Source organism: Eutrigla gurnardus (genome assembly GCF_963514095.1).
Source record: "Eutrigla gurnardus genome assembly, chromosome: 7".
NCBI lineage: Eukaryota > Metazoa > Chordata > Actinopteri > Perciformes > Triglidae > Eutrigla > Eutrigla gurnardus.
In genome coordinates, this window is record NC_139921.1 from 29,149,595 (window position 1) to 29,166,867 (window position 17,273).

At 43.9% G+C, this 17,273-nt stretch overlaps 2 protein-coding genes across 3 annotated transcripts; one reads left to right on the forward strand and one right to left on the reverse strand.

Moving 5' to 3' along the window:
- Window positions 1–1,686: 1,686 nt before the first annotated feature.
- On the reverse strand, window positions 1,687–12,369 carry bag5 (BCL2 associated athanogene 5). Of its 2 annotated transcripts, none has more exons than XM_084012622.1 (3): window positions 12,235–12,369; window positions 7,236–8,132; window positions 1,687–6,059 (listed from the first exon to the last, which is right to left on the reverse strand). In XM_084012622.1, exons 1-3 carry the CDS (start codon window positions 12,255–12,257, stop codon window positions 5,519–5,521), a joined length of 1,461 nt encoding a protein of 486 aa, XP_083868748.1. In that variant the 5' UTR covers window positions 12,258–12,369; the 3' UTR covers window positions 1,687–5,518. The 2 variants fall into 2 exon arrangements, with proteins under 2 accessions (XP_083868748.1, XP_083868747.1); XM_084012621.1 differs by lacking the exon at window positions 12,235–12,369 and adding an exon at window positions 11,718–11,830.
- Window positions 12,370–13,178: 809 nt separating this feature from the next.
- coa8 (cytochrome c oxidase assembly factor 8) lies at window positions 13,179–17,011 on the forward strand. The gene is made up of 5 exons (XM_084012913.1): window positions 13,179–13,489; window positions 14,337–14,534; window positions 15,180–15,243; window positions 15,488–15,578; window positions 16,855–17,011. Exons 1-5 carry the CDS (start codon window positions 13,337–13,339, stop codon window positions 16,973–16,975), a joined length of 627 nt encoding a protein of 208 aa, XP_083869039.1. The 5' UTR covers window positions 13,179–13,336; the 3' UTR covers window positions 16,976–17,011.
- Window positions 17,012–17,273: the final 262 nt, after the last annotated feature.

Here is a 17,273-nt window from a genome sequence, read left to right on the forward strand (position 1 = left end):
GAAAGGCAAAGCAGTAATCGAACTAAGGAACATTTAAAAAAAAACAGTTTTTTTTTTTGCTATAGCTCAATAAGCAAGACCTTTTTCCTTCTGGTGGATTTATATTAATAATTATAATAAAAATATTAATATTAATTAATAATAACTGTTGTTTTCTAACAACTTTGTCCCCTACGTGTACGTCATCACACCAAAAAACAACCTTTCTCCTGCGTTGTTTGATTGGTCGCTGAATTTCACCATAAAAAGTGGTTTACAACGTTAGTTAATGGAGTGAGAACACTTAAAATAAGCTTAATCGCTTTCTTGCCCAGAGTTATACGAGAAGATTGATACCACACTCAACTAGCTGCACGTTAAATACGAAGCTACCGTTAGCAGACAGCTAACTTAGCTTAGCATAAAGACTGGAAATGTGTGGGGGGTAACGACTAGCCCGGTTCTGTCAAAAATCAAACCCATTTAAGAGTTGTTCTTAAAGGTGGGAGGAACAAAATAAGGAGTGGTGGAAATAAAGGAAGTATTCGCAAAAAAATTACTTAAAATATTAGAAATAAAAGTACTCTACTGTTATACTATTATTTTACTAAAATCATGGATATATTAATATAAGCTGTACTTCAATGATGCCGTTGGACAAAGTGGAGCTAATTTGCTAGTTTGTAGCAAACGCTCCATATTTAATAAGAAAGCTCCATATTTAATAAACCTTTTCATTTTGGTAAATATATTTTGACGCCGATGTTGCTAAAGGTTGAGCTTTATAAACCTATATACCGCTGGATAGTTTAATCTGTAATAATGCATCATAATTTATTAGTTGATTTGTATTTTTTTAATAATCTGAAACTGCAAAGTAACTTTAGATATTACATAAACCGCAGTAAAAGTACAAGATTTCCTCTCTGACAAAGTAGATTATAAGTGAGTTACTTTCCACCATTGGTGGTGCAAGTAAAACAGGTATATTATGTTATGTTATTAATTTGCTGCCAATCTTTAAATAGTAACTTCAAACACACCTTTGGGTGTTGTAAGAAAAGGTTTTGTACAATCTTCCACCTTCCTCTCCGCCACCATCATCCTCATCACCGTCCCTCCCGGGGAAACTTAAGGTTTCTGAAATCAACTTTGGTATAAAATACAAAGACATTCCTCAATGACTACATTCAGTCCGGGATCGGGGGAGGGGCGGGCTCAGATGCATCGTCCTCTAACGGGCTGACCGACGTCAGAGAGCCATCGTTCAATCCCCAGTGGGTCTGAATATTTTAAACCCTTAATGGATCCAGATACTCCTGAAGGCTGCCATCGGCCGGCCACAGCAGTCGGGCTTGTGTTGGGGAAGACGTGAACACCAAGTCATTGTATTTTTATTTATAGTAACAAATAGGACTTTACTACCTTTGTGCCACCTTTCTCAAAAAACATCCTCATCTTTTAGAAAAAAATGTATCTTAAGGATTTCTTTCTTCTCGTCATCAAATCACCCAAAAAAACATTAACCATTAACCATAGTAACCATTCTGCCCGATGTCTCAAACACATCACTGAGCCTCACATGTTATTTATGTTATTGTTTGACTCACTAGAGCGCCAAATGTGGATTAATCCGCCGCTGAAAATAGTCCCCTACAAATACACTATTTGGTCCCGTTTTCTAAAAACGTACACATCTTACATCTAAATTAAACTATGTATTTGTTTCTGGTTTTAAAAGTGGAGCTGTAACATTGTTTCCAAAGCATTTATTTTCCGTTCAGCGACATGAAACCGGAGACGTGACGTAACAGGAGGAATTTAATTTGATCAATGAAAAGATTAGATGGATTGATGGACGGACGTTATGTTATTATTTTAAATTGGTTGGTAATATTGTTTTCCCAGGAAGAAAGATGTTGGATTTTGACATAAAAACAATTTTTTTTTATTGTATTTTTTCTTTTTTTTTTCTTCCAGAGTAGATTGTTAAATAGGTGCACAATATGACCGGGATGTGAGTTATTTTTATTTATTTTTTTGTTGGTTTTGGTAGTTTCATGGGGTTTGACCATAATAATTATAATAATAATAATAAATAATAATGGACTATCGACAGCCTTCTTGAAAACGTTGCTGTGATTATTTCCGAGACTTCTATTGGACAGACTTCCACACTCATGCAGGAACGTTCTAGTTAATGCAGAAACACGTTTCTTTCAAACCTATAAAATCTGTAAATCCATCAACACTTTCATCAATTCTTATTGATTCAGACGTGAAATTGTTTTGCAAATCTACTGAATTAAGGTCCATATATATTTATATACACAGCACAGAATAAAAGGGTTGAAGGGTTAATTGATCCTCTCTGACAAAAACCTTCAGCAGAACATTTAGAAAATGGTGCTTTAGCTGCTTTTTTTTTGTACTTATGAACCACAGATTACACATTTGTATGGCGCTAACACTGAATAAAAAAAAAAAAAGCTGAGACATTATGATACGACAGAAAAAAAGTAACATTTCTATTATACAGTGTAAAACCTTCTTGATACGTTATTCAAATGAATGTTTAAAAGAAGAGAAAGTGATATTACTGCATACAAAAAGGGAGCTCGTGAACTTAAGGTGTGTCCCGGTTGGTTTGGTCTGAGAGAGCATAAGGTTCGCCGTGAGAAAGCATCTGTTGCAACAGCAGCCAGGCAGGCTGGTGAATTTACACAACGCCCCTTTAATCGAGTCAGCTCGGTACCCAGGAGGCCGAGCGGCAGGCCGCCTGCGTCCGACAGCAGGTTAATGCACATAGAACGGCGTCTGGGAGCTCCAACTCCATTTTTTTTTAAAAAAGAAAAGAAGAAGAAGCTGGACAACTTTCCAGGCAAGATTCGCATCAGCTTTTTTTTTAGTGGTTTTTAAATCACACACGAGGGACTTGTTGCCAGGCAACTACCGAGACATTTGACCCTTCAGATGGCGGGTTCACACTGCGATCAGCCGGCGCCGACTCACCGACGCCGGATGAGAACCAAAAGGTCTCCTCATTAATTTGTGAGCGAGTTGAGAAACTGTTTAGATCCAAACAAACCTCCCACTTCCCCCGGCGGCCCTTTAAGAACATCGTTTACTTCGGCAAGAGATCGGATGCTAACGTTGAAAGTATCGGCATCACAACGACCCGGTAAAATTAGGTTAAGCTACTTTTAAAGCAGCTTTTATGTACTGCCGAGTAGTTTAATCTAATAACGTATCGATTTTTAATAATCACAAACCCCAAATTAACTCGATGTTATGCTGACCATTTGTTTTTTTACTCCATCTTGTGTCGTCCTGTAGTTTTACTGTATTTCCTGTCTTGGTTTTGTACATCCTTTTAAATAAAGGAGGGGTAAATAATTGCAACAAGCCCTAAACACACAACACTGATGTAACTTAAAAACTGTTAGCAAACAGTTGGAGTCGTTAACTTGATGAATGTCGACAGAAACAGACTGTGAACATTATCAATTTTAGCCGCTTTAGAAGTACATTTTTTCTTTAGTCATATCAAAGTCAGTCGTGTCAAAGATATAATAAATAATATGATCATTTGATATGACTGATGACTCAATGAGGTGCTGTTTTCAAGGTCAAGACTGAGCTTCGAAAACACAACTCTTCCAATAATTCATTTATTTTAAAGTCAGCAGAAAACTGAAGAAATTCAGTCGGATAATTATTTCTACTCCTGTTGCTTTCAGAGCCAAAATGGCCGCCGTCAGCGAGGCTGTTTGCAGTGTGAACGTCCTTCTGTGTGACCACGAGTGACCGGCCATCGCGCCTCCACCTTTTAGTCTATCGGGGAACAAATACTGATTAGAAAAGAGACTCCATTTTAGTTGTTTTGACAAGTAGTGCAAATGGTTGTCGTGGCGACAGCGGCCAAGGTGCTCTCACAAACACATTCAGGGCTTCAGCGTTGACAAATATCAAAAATGAGCAGCTGCTTTCTTTTTTCTTTTAACACAAACCGGTTCACAGAAGGAAAGGAAGGGTGAAAATAAAGGCACAGAGATTTTTTTGGACTTCCTCTTCCAGTCCTTTTTCTCCCCCCCGCCTGACTCTCGAGCAGCAGCGGCGGCTTCGAGAAGTTTCTAGAAAGGCCCTGTCGGCTTCGATCATGTCAACACCCCCCCCCCCCCCCCACGAGCTTCAGCCTTGATGTGACAATCCAGAGGATTTCAACGCCTCAAACTCCCCCCCCTTCCTCTTCCTCTCACAGTCAGCAGGAAGCAGCGGGAGGCAACAAAACACAGCAGCAAAAAAAATATATATATTCTTCCATCTCTGAATTTGAGATCCATTTATAGCCTAGTGCGATCACATGAAGTCACAATGAACATCTCAAACATCTCAAACACAAGCAGCGAGGTGGGAGGGGGGGGCACTTTTATCTCTTCAAACATCCTCACACGATTACTACGTTTTCACTTTCCTGCTAACTTTATCTCCTTTTTAGCCATTTGACCGCTCGCCAACGACAGCTGGTTTTTAGGAGGATTTTAAGGGCGTTTGCCACACCAGTGAATTTGGAGCACGAGTGGGAACACGAGTGGGATAAACAGGAGTCAGGGGGGGGGGGGGTGACCTCGCGTCAATAAGCAACCATCCTGTTTAAACACAGATTGCCTCGCTTCCATACCAGCTGGATGTTTGCAGGAAAATGCCTCAACTCTGCTTCTGATATCATCTTTGATGCTGCTTCTAAAATAATAATAATAATAATAATAATAATAATAATGTAACATTTGTTCCCACCATCTGTTTCGCCAGATTAAAAAATAATAATAATAATAATTAAAAGTCTACAGCAAAAACGAGCAGAAAAAAAAAATAATTGGACGCCCAAAATCGGCATCAGATTCTGGACCGAGCCGGTTGCCGTGGACGACGCTCCCCATTTAGGTCACTGTATTTGAACACGTGCGCACTGGCTGTCTCCATTAGCAACTCAGATTAATAATCAGGTCAGCCGCTAACCGATCCATCACGCCTCGTCGATATCAGGAGCAGTCTGGAGGATACGACCGCTGTAACAGGCATCATTCTAGTGCTTTGGTAGCAGGCTTTAACAACACACACACACACACACACACACACACACAACCGACGACGACAACACACACACACACACACACACACACACACACACTCGGGGGATTTAAAAAGAAAATCCTCAAAAAGCATGAAAAGAAAATTCAAAGTGTCACAAAAGGAGTTCTGTGTTCTTCTCAGCAGGATCAGCCACGACTACCACAAAGAGACCAAAGAAAAGGAAAAAAAGCGCTGCTGCAGTGCATTCTGGGGATTTGAGTCAATATTTACAGCCCATGGAATGATAGTGTACCAGTTTGGGTTTTCTTTGTTTCTTTTTTATTATTATTTACACACATTATCAGCTCCGTTCATTCCCGCGGTGACGTCCCATCCGGTGTCGCTGCCTAGCAACGTGGTTACCACACTGCTTTGGTGTTGTTGTAGTTTTTTTTTTTTTAAAGAATCAATACTCCCATTCGTCCGTCTTCATGTCCAGGTAGTTGAGAATGTTCTGGGCAAACTTAACCGCCTGCTTCCTCGCCATCTTGGTCATCTCGTCGCCCTGCGGGTCCACGGCGTCCAGCGCCAGCAGCTGTTTGGTCAACAGCTCCTCCAGCATCATGTAGCTCTTGTCGACCCGCTTGCCGTCGAAGCCCAGCGCCTGGGCCTGCAGGTCCGAGAGGCTCCCCAGGACCAGCCACACCGACCGGTGCGACGGGTGCTCGCCGGGGCCCGGCTGGCGGCGCGCCAGGGCCTCGCGGAGGTCCAGGAAGGTGATGATGGCTTGCACCTCCACCACGACGCGGCGGCGGGCCTCTCGGATGCACGGGTTCTTGGCCGTGTCCACCTGGTCCAGGTGGGTGAGGAGGCTCTGCAGCTCGGCTTTGGGCCTGAAGCTCGGTTCCCCCATCACGCAGTGCCGCAGGACGCCCTCTCGCAGGTGACTGACGTGAGCTCGCACCGCCTCGATCTCACGGATGGAGTTGTTCTGCCCCAAGTCGTACCTAGAGAAACAAACACTGAATCACTGCTTTGAAAACTTCTGAACCCGGGAACGCCTCAGAGCACCAGAGACCCGGCCTCGGGGCAGCATGGACCCGGCCTCGGGGCAGCATGGACCCGGCCTCGGGGCAGCATGGACCCGGCCTCGGAGCACCAGAGACCCGGCCTCGGGGCAGCATGGACCCGGCCTCGGAGCACCAGAGACCCGGCCTCGGGGCAGCATGGACCCGGCCTCGGAGCACCAGAGACCCGGCCTCGGGGCAGCATGGACCCGGCCTCGGAGCACCAGAGACCCGGCCTCGGGGCAGCATGGACCCGGCCTCGGAGCACCAGAGACCCGGCCTCGGGGCAGCATGGACCCGGCCTCGGAGCACCAGAGACCCGGCCTCGGGACAGCAGAGACCCGGCCTCGGAGCACCAGAGACCCGGCCTATGTATTAAGATTGATGAAGTAGAAACCGAAATATTGTCTTTTCTAATTCCACACGTTCTGGAGCCTACATTACCCACAATGCAACGCACCCCGGGATTTATGTGTGTTATGCTAGGAGGAGTTAATGTAGCCTCGCCCCCCAACCGTTCATCTGTCGGTTTGTTGCGGTTAAAAGGCTTCTGCACCAGGAGGGGAAATAAATGTCTGCAGTGTGGCTCCAGCTGTGCCAAGCCAGTAAAATCACATTTAATCCCACCAAAGTAAAAGCATGACTAAAGTAGCGTCGCCCCTAAATCTACGCTTTACTTAGAAGTACTTTACATTCATAAAACACTCTGTGTTTCATTCTGAGCTCTAATTTAGGAAGCCGTTATTTTCCAATCCTGGCTGCAATGAAAATACATTTTTCTATTCCATTATTTTTATTTTCAGTGCACACTATATCAAACAACCTTTTTTAAAACCATAATTAAGGGCCACAACTGAAGAAAACGTGCTGTGCCACTAGAATCAGCGCTCCAGTCTGCTGCTGATCTACATAATAAAGTACTCGGTAGGCGTATTGTTGCTTCTCTGTTGATGAACTGAAGCAAATTAAAATTCAACAACAATTCTCAGTCCCTCCTCCACTCGATGCACCACTCTGGTATTGTACAATAACATCAGCACATGTTGAGGACAGCACAGTATATGCTAGATATAAATATTTACATGCTACTTCCTGCTGTTAAGTGTAGCTTCCTACCTGCGCGTGTCGTCTCCCTCCCCCTCCAGGTCCAGATGTTTCAGCAGCCCGTTTATCTCCTCCACAACCTGTTTCCTGTAATTTCGGATCGCCGCGTTCCCGGACACATCCAGGGCGTCCAGCTCCACCTGCATCTCCGTCAGGATGCGGGACAGGTGGGCGCAGCTGTCCCGCCCGCTCAGACCCATCAGCAGGGCGACCAGTTGGCCGCGCGCCACGCTCACCTTCACCATCACCTGGTTGATGCGGTGCACGGCCTCGTGGGTGTCTCCCGACAGCGGCAGGGAGAGGGTCTGCTGCTGCGTGCGCCCTTCGATCACGTCCTGCACGGCGCAGAGGCGCGTCAGCGCCCGGTAGCGCGCCTTGCGGAGCGGCACCCTCCCCTCCGTCTTCACCTGGGTGAGCCTCAGCACGATCTCCTGCACGGCGTCCACCAGCTCGTCGTTTATTTCCGCCACGCCGCCGGAGCGCTGAGGCGCCACCACGCGGTCGTCCACCAGCTGCCGCGCCTCGTTGCTCAGCTCCTCGATGGCGCCGCGGGACGGGTGGGAGGCGTTCTCCTCCAGGTAGCGCAGGAGGCCCTCCACCTCCTGCGCCGCCCTCTTCCGCGCCCCCTGCAGCTCCGGCTTGCCCTCCGTGTCCACCTGGTCCACATCCAGCAGCAGCCGCGTCAGCTCGCGCTCCAGACGCTTGTAGTCGCGGTCGTGCTGCAGGCCGCTGAAGGTGCAGACCTGCGGCCCCAGGGACGCCACCTCCTTCTGGACCTCGTACAGCCGCAGCATGGCGGGGTGCTGCGCGTGATACGCCTGCTGCTGCTGCTCCATTGGATGTTGCTGCTGCTGGTGTGGGCCGCCATGGTCCATCCTCTTCCCGCCATCAAAGGGCTTCCCAAACAGGCTGGAGAGGAAAAAGAAATGAGCATGAAAGGAAATCAGACTCTAACATGTTGTTGTCTACCAGAATGACTGGAATGCTTCAGACACTCACAGCAAACACCGGTTGAATAAGACGCCCAACTAACGTCTGGATCTCTGCCAAGGCCGCTGGCATGAAGACAAACTCGGCAACCAATCATTGAAATCTCCAACAACTCCAGAGGAAGTTACAACAATGTGCCATTAGCCCTCCTCTCACGTGCTACTTATCATGTGAATGTGGCATTTCTGCAGTAGAAACCAGATCTTCCTTTGCATCGAGTTAAAACATACAACCTTCTGGCTTTTATGTTACACTGAAGAATAAAAAAAAGAATGATGTAAAATCAGCCACGGATAAAAGTATTGTATCTCTAATTTGCAGCTCTGTCGTTCTAAACGCGTCACAAATCCAGCCGGGGGGAAATAGAGAGTCATTAAATTTCATGTGTGAGCGATCCTGACGCTCCACCACTGTGCTGTCACTTTAAAACTCGCCGCCGGTCTCCAGTAAAACCGTAACTGGCTTCATCTATCTGGGAAAGATCTTTCTATCTGGTTTGCTCTTAATTCATTGTGGCCTTTTTGTTAAACTGTAACTGAGACACTGGGTTTTTAAAGCCGATACTTTAAGATCAATATGAGGGTATTTCTGATCTTCTTACATACTGATGGATCAGCCAAAGCCGATCAATCGTTCTAGCAATTAACAGAGTTGTGAAATCAAACGGTTCAACAGTCGGAGATTAAGAATCTGTTGCATCTGTAACCACTAGAGATCTGATTCATCTGTGATGACATTTTTTTGGTTAAAGCTCCAAGCTGTCGCAGTTTGGGAGATTTATTGGCAGAAATTGAATCTCATTTTCATCACTATGTTTTCACTAGTGATAAATCAGCTGAAACTAAGAATCATTGTGTTTCCTAAGCTTAGAATGAGACCTACAGAGTTATAAGTCTGTTGCACCTGTAACTCTTAAACGTGAAAGAAAAACAATCAGGGCTTTTTACAGTAACAGTAACACATTTGACAAATATCTTAGATTAAAAATCCCTTTTTACTGTAGTTTGGTTTCAGGTGGAAGAAAAGTGAAACTTTCTCTTGCTTTATGACTTAGTTATTTTTTTGACACTCATTAATAACGGCACTATGACACAATAAACAGCCTGTTAGATGCTGCACATGTCCCTTCCTATATTGTATATTCAGTGTCTTTTTACATTTAACGTTTTCCCCTTTCACATATAACAGCAGGGACAGATATACATCTCAAACTCTCAGCTTAAGATGACGACAAAAATGCCCACAAAAAAATCATACGCATAAGAAAAAGAACGAGGTTAACCTACATTCGGTCTCGACAAGAGGAACGGCCACATGACAACGGCTGCTGAAGCTTTCTACCGGGCTCGCTGGCTGACATGACGATGCTAGCACTCTGATGATCCACATCAACGGGACCCGGTCCTCCGATCAGGCTTTAAAAACACCGAGCCACCCGACAGTCTGAAGACATGCTCGTGCAGGAAGTGTGTCGGACAAAACGAGACATGCGACGACGTCACCTTGAAGCACATGATTGACTCAACAATTACCTGATTCATCTGGAAAATAGACGTTCGATTACTCAACAAAGAAACGACTGATGACTCAGCAGCTGCAGCCCTCGTTCTCATGATGTCATGATGAGGTGAAGACGGTTCACTCCCGTGAGTTAATGATGTAGTCGGGTCATTATTTCTAGTTTTACAAAGTTAGGGTTTGGTAGAGGGACAATGATTTAGCTTCTGGGTTTTTTTGTATCCATTTTGAATTATTTAGTATATTTGTGTTTTCTTTTTTATTGTTTTGCAGCTCCTTTTAGTCAGTAGGTGTGTCCTTTTGGTTGTTTTGCATCTCTTTATGGTCACTTTGCATCTTTGTAGTCATCAGGTGTCTCTTTGAGGTTGATTTGCGTCTCTTTATGGTCACTTTGCATCTTTGTAGTCATCAGGTGTCTCGTAGTTGATTTGCATCTCTTTATGGTCACTTTGCATCTTTGTAGTCATCAGGTGTCTCGTAGTTGATTTGCATCTCTTTATGGTCACTTTGCATCTTTGTAGTCATTAAGTGTCTCGTAATTGTTTTGCATCTCTTTGAAGTCAACGGATGTCTCAATGTAGTGTTTTGCATCTTTGCATCATCCTTTTCTGTCTTCATTTTGCATCTATTTTCAGATGTTTTGGCGTCTTCTTTGTCGTCTTGTTGTGTCTCTTTGTATTTTAGAAATATATTGCAGGTGAACCAGAACTCTCTGCAGACTGCACATGCTCTTCGCTATTTATTCCCACTGAAGATGAAGAGAGGCTGTCTGATTCTGGTCCAAATCTTGCTGCCATAACGGATCAACTCTGACACCTCGAAACAGAGATACTATACAAAATATTATGGGAGAAGGCCAGAAGAAGCCTGAGATGCAGGATCTAAGCCCTTCTGCTGTAAATGTCTTTACTAATAATAGTGTATTTGAATGAAGTGGAGTCTGTGTGCAGCTGTGATATGAAGTCAAACTGAACCGATATGGTCGGAAAATTATAAAGAAACCACGATCAGGATATTTTAACTGAACTCTGGGACTTAACACTTCACACAAGAGGCTCTGGCCTCAACCCCTCAGGTGAGCGATTAATCCACGATCACAATGCAAACCTCTACCAAAAATGACGAACCGCCATCCAGCATTACAATGAATTACAGGATGCTTAACAAAGAAAAGGAAAGGGCCTTCCCATCAACCCAGAAATATCAAAGTGAACTTCCTGTTTCTGCAGGATGAGCGGCAACACGGCGGATTAGAGGAGGTCATCAGAACATGGGTCAGGACTGGAGGATGCAGCGCCAGACGGGCTGTCCACCTGAAAGCATGATGCGATCGCTGCACAGAACACCCCCAAGAGATATCACGTTTACTTTATTCACGGCATCGATGACACGTATGGGGAATATTCTAGGATTGTGTTCTCAGCATCCTCTAAAGTAGTTTTATGTAAGAGGACGGAGGGGCTGGGCAGGGATGGACGCATGCCCGGACCCACGGCTTACAAATCTGGAGTATTTATTAGGATAATCTCAGCAAAATCCACTCCAGTCTGGCGAACACCTCATCCCTTCATTTGATCCAAGAAGAAGAAGAAGAAGAAGAAGAAGATGGGAGGATGTGATGCAGCTAAGAATAGGTTCCTAGTAGTAGTCACACAGCATGGAGCTCAACTGGAGGTTACATGCAACATGCACCTTTCAAACCCCCCCCCCCCCCAAAAAAAACCCTGCATGCACCTTTTTCCTGCACGGCCGCGCGTGCACCAGACCCGCGCGGCTTTGCGCATTATGTCGCCCCACACACACACTCATCAAATAGAACCAAAAAAATCAAATCTGCCACAGCCGGGTTTTTTTGGAAGTCGTTATCTGCCCTCCTCGTGTGTGAGCCGCATTACCAGAACCACAACGTTTACACCAAACCCCCACATCGACCCTCGCACGCGCGTCACACGCAGGAAACCACAAGAAATGAATCGTATTTCTCACCTTTTCAAGACGCCGAACACGTTCGCGCACATTTTTGCGGATGTCTGTTTCCATCGGCCACAGCAGGGTGGGTCGTGGAGCAAAGTGGCATCCAGATGGATAACCAAACACACCCCCCCTCCCCACACACACACACACACACCACCACACCCCCCTCCCAAAAAAAAGATGAGCGATTCCGGCGATGCTCCGGTCAGCTTCTGCACCTAACTGGCGTCGCCCCTCCCACAGGCGACCAAGAAGGCGGCTTCCTCCCTCTCTCGCCTTTAAAAACTTACTTCACAAATCAAATTAAATATTCTTGAAATAAAAACAGAGTCGATGCCGAGCCCCGTTATCCCACGTACAGCGCTCTGTGAATGCCATTGTCCTGCGTCAAGCTAGCTCCCGATGATCACCTGACTCAGCCCACCTTCGGCCGAATAACTCCAGCTTTTCCTTCTTCCATTTTTTTTTGTTTTAGGGAGGTGTTACAACACAAACGACACTTTGTCAGCTTAACTGTGTTCGCTCTTACCTGCATAGCCACCGTACAGCCATCTGAAATGTTGTGGGATAGTGCGCACCGCCCCTGATTAAAGCTAAACATTAGCCCACCTAGCTACCTTCTAGTAGTTACTTTCCGGGGCTCACGCGCACAAAACTATCGCGGAGTTTCCGCCGATCTCATTCGCGAGGACATACAAAACTATTGTCGTGGATGTTTGTTTCGCTCAAACATTAATATGTGCTAATGAATGTTAAGTCACCGCGTAAGGCTTTCATATCGACGTAGAAGAAATAATTTAATGTGATATCTTGCCGGTGATCAACCGAACAGTTTTTCTTCAACGCAGTGTAAGTTTTGGTTGTCCAACGTTGTGTGCGCTCCATTTTGATCGATAGCCAACACGCAAGGGCGGGTGTGGCGCTAGCTTCGATTTCACCGAAAGAAAAAACCTCTAAATTTGATTTAATTGACCGTTTTGACGTAAATGTTTTATCAGTTATTATGAACGTGTTATAAATATAATGAATTGCACTGATGCCTCTGGAAATTATTATATAAATTAAATATTATATGAACTACCACTCTGTAAATAATATATGTATAATGACTGATTATAACAACGCATTTTATTTTATTTGTTTTGTATTTCAAGCATTGTAATTTATGTATTTGTTAGTATTTCAGACATCCCTAATGTCCTTGGACGATATTTTATTTTTTATATCGACTCATCTTTTTTTATTATTATTATTATTATTGTTAATGCTTATCCGTTGTATTATAAACTCGTCGTCATCGAAAATGAGGGAAACCTCAATGTCTTACGGGTATAAATAAAGGTTCGATGATGATAAGTAATTAATACATCAACAATAATAATCTATTAAAAAAATAGAATAGAAGTATTGGGCGGAACCCCGCCCGACTAGCTCGATCCCGGGCTGCGAGGGTGGTTTATCGAGCCCCACCAGTTTCCCCCCTGTGTGTCACGTGACCGAGCGGCTCACCGAAGGACGCCGACATGATCTCCCCTGAAGTTGACTGTAGTAGGATATGAACATGAAGACTCTGTGCTGTAAAGGATACAGACTCTGTTTAAAAACGGCCGTTTAACCGTCGGTTAATTAAAATGGCGGCCAGAGCAGCAGCAGCAGCAGCGGGCCGTTTAATAACATGGAGGACTGCCGGCCTGTTTCCCCTCCACCCTCCGTGCTACACAACAGCGCGGAATACTCGGCGGTGTAGCTCCAACCTGGCAACCCAGCAGGACAAGACGCCAAAGGTTCGTTACGTTTAATTACGATTCTCGAGATGATAGCGACGGAGTTGTTTATTCGACTTACAGGTGGTTGTTGTTGTCGTCGCCGGCAGCTCGTGTACAGTCTTTGCACCATTGTGAGTGTGTGTGTTGCTATGATACTGTTGCTGGGGTCGTTGCCATGTTTGCAGTTTCCGTATATAGTAGCTAACTCATATCAATAGTGGAGGACATACTTAAGATATTAAAGTAAAACTACTTATATCAACGTGTAAAAATACTCCAGTGCATGTTAACGTTACTTCCGTAAACAAAGGTACAACAATATTATCAATTGTTTTTTAAAAAGTATAAAAAAGTAAAAACTCATTACTAAGTAAAAGTAGTAATACCACAGTGTAGAAATACTCCTGCATTCAAAGTGTGTCTAAAATACAGTTTAACATCCAAATATACTTAATAAAATAAAATAAAATCAAAGTGCTCATTACGCAGAATGACCAATTTCAGAGTCATATTATTATTAGATTATAATTATTGATGCTTTAATGTTGCAACGTTGTGATGATTTCAGAATAATCCAATAATAATACTGTCGGTGAAATAAGTAGTCTGTAAAAAGTAAATACTTTAACGTTCAATACATACCTCCTCCTGTTTTGTATCCAATTAAACTGAATTAAAACTTTATTTATTATATTGTTTTCAACTCCCACTTTTCCTTTTTTTAATAGTTTTAACACACCTGAATCTCAGCCTGGTGGAGTTGCATTGTGGGTAACGTAGGCTCCAGGTTTAGACATGGAAGAAGGAGGAGTGGAATAACATTTAATTACCTGTCCATCATCTGACGGTGTTGTTTCTTACGTAGAGATCTGCCGTCAGACCAGCAGTCAGCACCACGCACGACTGGATCGGTCCACCGAACCCTCTCTCCAACCTCCGGCCAATCGTTTACCACGTTCCCGAGGACGAATCGGAGCTGGAGAAACGTCTGAGACACCTGAGGCAGGAGACCGAGGACTGGAACCACGAGTTCTGGACCGAGCAGAACATCAGCTTCAGCAAGGTGGGAAGGTTCTCCTTATCCAGGGTGTCTGTGGCACAAGTGATGATATTTATGTCACAAAAATAGTTTATTTTATAAACACACATAATAACCAGAATAAAGCTTCAACAAATTATTTATATCTTATGTTAATATCTATTAATTATCTAATTTTTATTTGTTAAGACTAATCAATTAGTCTATTAAGTGCAGGAAACGATGGGAAAAGGCCAGTTACAACTTCCCAGAACCCAAAGTGGCATCTTTACATTTTTGCATCTTTTCGAATGTAAGTTCTTATTTTCACCAGCAGGGGGCAGCATCGCACAACAAAACGTCAATAGAGTGGACTTTTTTATGCAAATAGGTTGTTAAAAACTCAATGAGTTTATGGTATTTCATTGCAAATATATTTTTAAATGAATGCTTAATCATTAACACAGTAAGTGACCAGTCAAGAGCGGTGCAATGCATTTATTTAAAAATGTTTAATTGATAAAGGCCCAGGGATATTAATATGTGAATATTTTCTTTTTGCATGCATTTTCAGACCCCGTTGACTTAATTTATTCATTTTAGAATAGTCTGGTTTGTTGTTCTTGTTTTTTATTTGAATTTTTATGATTATTATGTTTATTTATTGATTGATTTTGATGCTCTCTGCAGGAAAAAGAAGCTTTCATCTTTTCAAAACTGAACGCAAAAGGCTTGACTGTGCGTGACGAACAAGGTGAGGACCTTCTAAGGCCTCTATCTCCTCTCCTTCTGCTCCTCCCCCCCCCTCCTTCCCTCCCTCCTTCCTCTTTATCTCCTTCCCCTGCTTCTTCCTTTCCTTTCTTTCTCACCTATTTACCTCTGTCTCCTCTCCTCTTCTCTCCTACCCTCCATCTTTATTCTCACCTCTCTTCTTCCATCCTCCCACTCCTCTTCTCCCCTACCCATGAAAACAGTATAACGTTGTCTCTCCCCCTCAGGACGCCGGCGGACCCTGAACAGCGAAGAAATGGCCGTGTTTTACCAAAGCTTCCTGGACACAAACCAAACACGACATGCAGATTATAACAAGTGAGTTGTTTTGCAGCTGAGCATCTCCCATGATGCCGCTGGGTGGGCGGGGCACGCCTCCCTCCGCTGGAGCTGTGGGAACGCTCCGCACCTCGTGTGTGATGAAGAACCAACACGGCAGACGATGAAGAGCTTTCTGTTCATTAACATTCAGAGTGTTTGAAGAGTTATTTCTGTTGTTTTCTCCGCTGAGAGGCAATCAGAAGTAACGCTTCCTCCCTTTGGTATTGTTGCTTTCTTGTCTTTTGAAAAACAAACTTCAAGTACAACTAACTTTTAAATGTAATTATGAATTAATTAAGTACATTGTTTATCTACATTTACTCCATATATCTCTTTGTAGTGTTTATGTTAAATGTGAGCAGTTGTTGAAGCTTCATACATTTTGTATACATCTATTTTCTCCCCCTTTACCTCCTCACCTCCTTCCACCCATCTCCTTTTTCCTTTCATCTTCCCTCTGTCCTTCCTTGCTCCCTTCCTTCTTTTTCTTACATTTTTAAATCCCCCACCTCATTCCCTCCCTCCTTCCTGCCTCTTTGCTTCTTCCTTCCCTTCTCACCTTTTTACCTCTTTCAGGTCCCTCTTTGACTTCCTTTCCTCCCTTCCTCCTCATCACCTCCCATCCCTCCCTCCTTTCTCTTGCTTCCATCTTCCTCAGCTTCCTTCCTTCCCTTCTCACCTTTTTACCTCTTTCAGGTCCTTCTTTGGCTTCCTTTCCTCCCTTCCTCCTTCCTTTCTCCTCTCTGTCCTTGCTTCTATCTTCCTCAGCTTCCTTCCTTCCCTTCTCACCCTTTTTACCTCTTTCAGGTCCTTCTTTGGCTTCCTTTCCTCCCTTCCTCCTTCCTTTCTCCTCTCTGTCCTTGCTTCTATCTTCCTCAGCTTTCTTCCTTCCCTTCTCACCTTTTTGACCTCTTTCAGGTCCTTCTTTGACTTCCTTTCCTCCTTCCCTCCTTTCTCTTGCTTCCATCTTCCTCAGCTTCCTTCCTTCCCTTCTCACCTTTTTACCTCTTTCTCCCCTCATCCTCCTCATTTCTCCCCCACTTCCCTCTTCACCTTCCTTTACTTCCCTCCTCCCATCCCTCCCTGTTCTTCCTTCCTTATTCCCTTGCTCCCTCACCTTTTCACCTCTGTGACCTCCATAAATTGTTTTGTATTTGGGGGGAAAAAAATCTACAATTTCTTAACAGTCTAATGACCGTATCGCGTTTTCTTCTCACTGGATTTAACTCGAGCTCACTTCCTCTAACTCTACCTCCTTCTTCCTCGTGTCCAGGGAATGGTACCGACGTAACTTCACCATCACCTTGCTCATGGCCCGAGTCACCCTAAACAACACGTGGAAGATTGTAACCAAAAGACACAACGGCAGGAAAAACGACACTCCTGCCACCTGATAAAATAAATAAATGTTCTCACCTCCTGTGTCCCTCCTCTGTTTCTAATGGGCGGTTGTAGTTACTATATATATATATATATATATATATATATATACACACACAAACCAAATGTACTTGTACATCAGTATTTCTGTTAACGCTACTTTTATACCTCTGATGTGCCATCATTTGGAGGCAGCTATTAATATTACTGTGCCACATTTATCTGACAATTTTATGTGCTCTGCAGATTTGTAGTATTTATACAAAATATGAAATATAAAAATTATGATTTATTGTTATAGGTTGCAAAGAA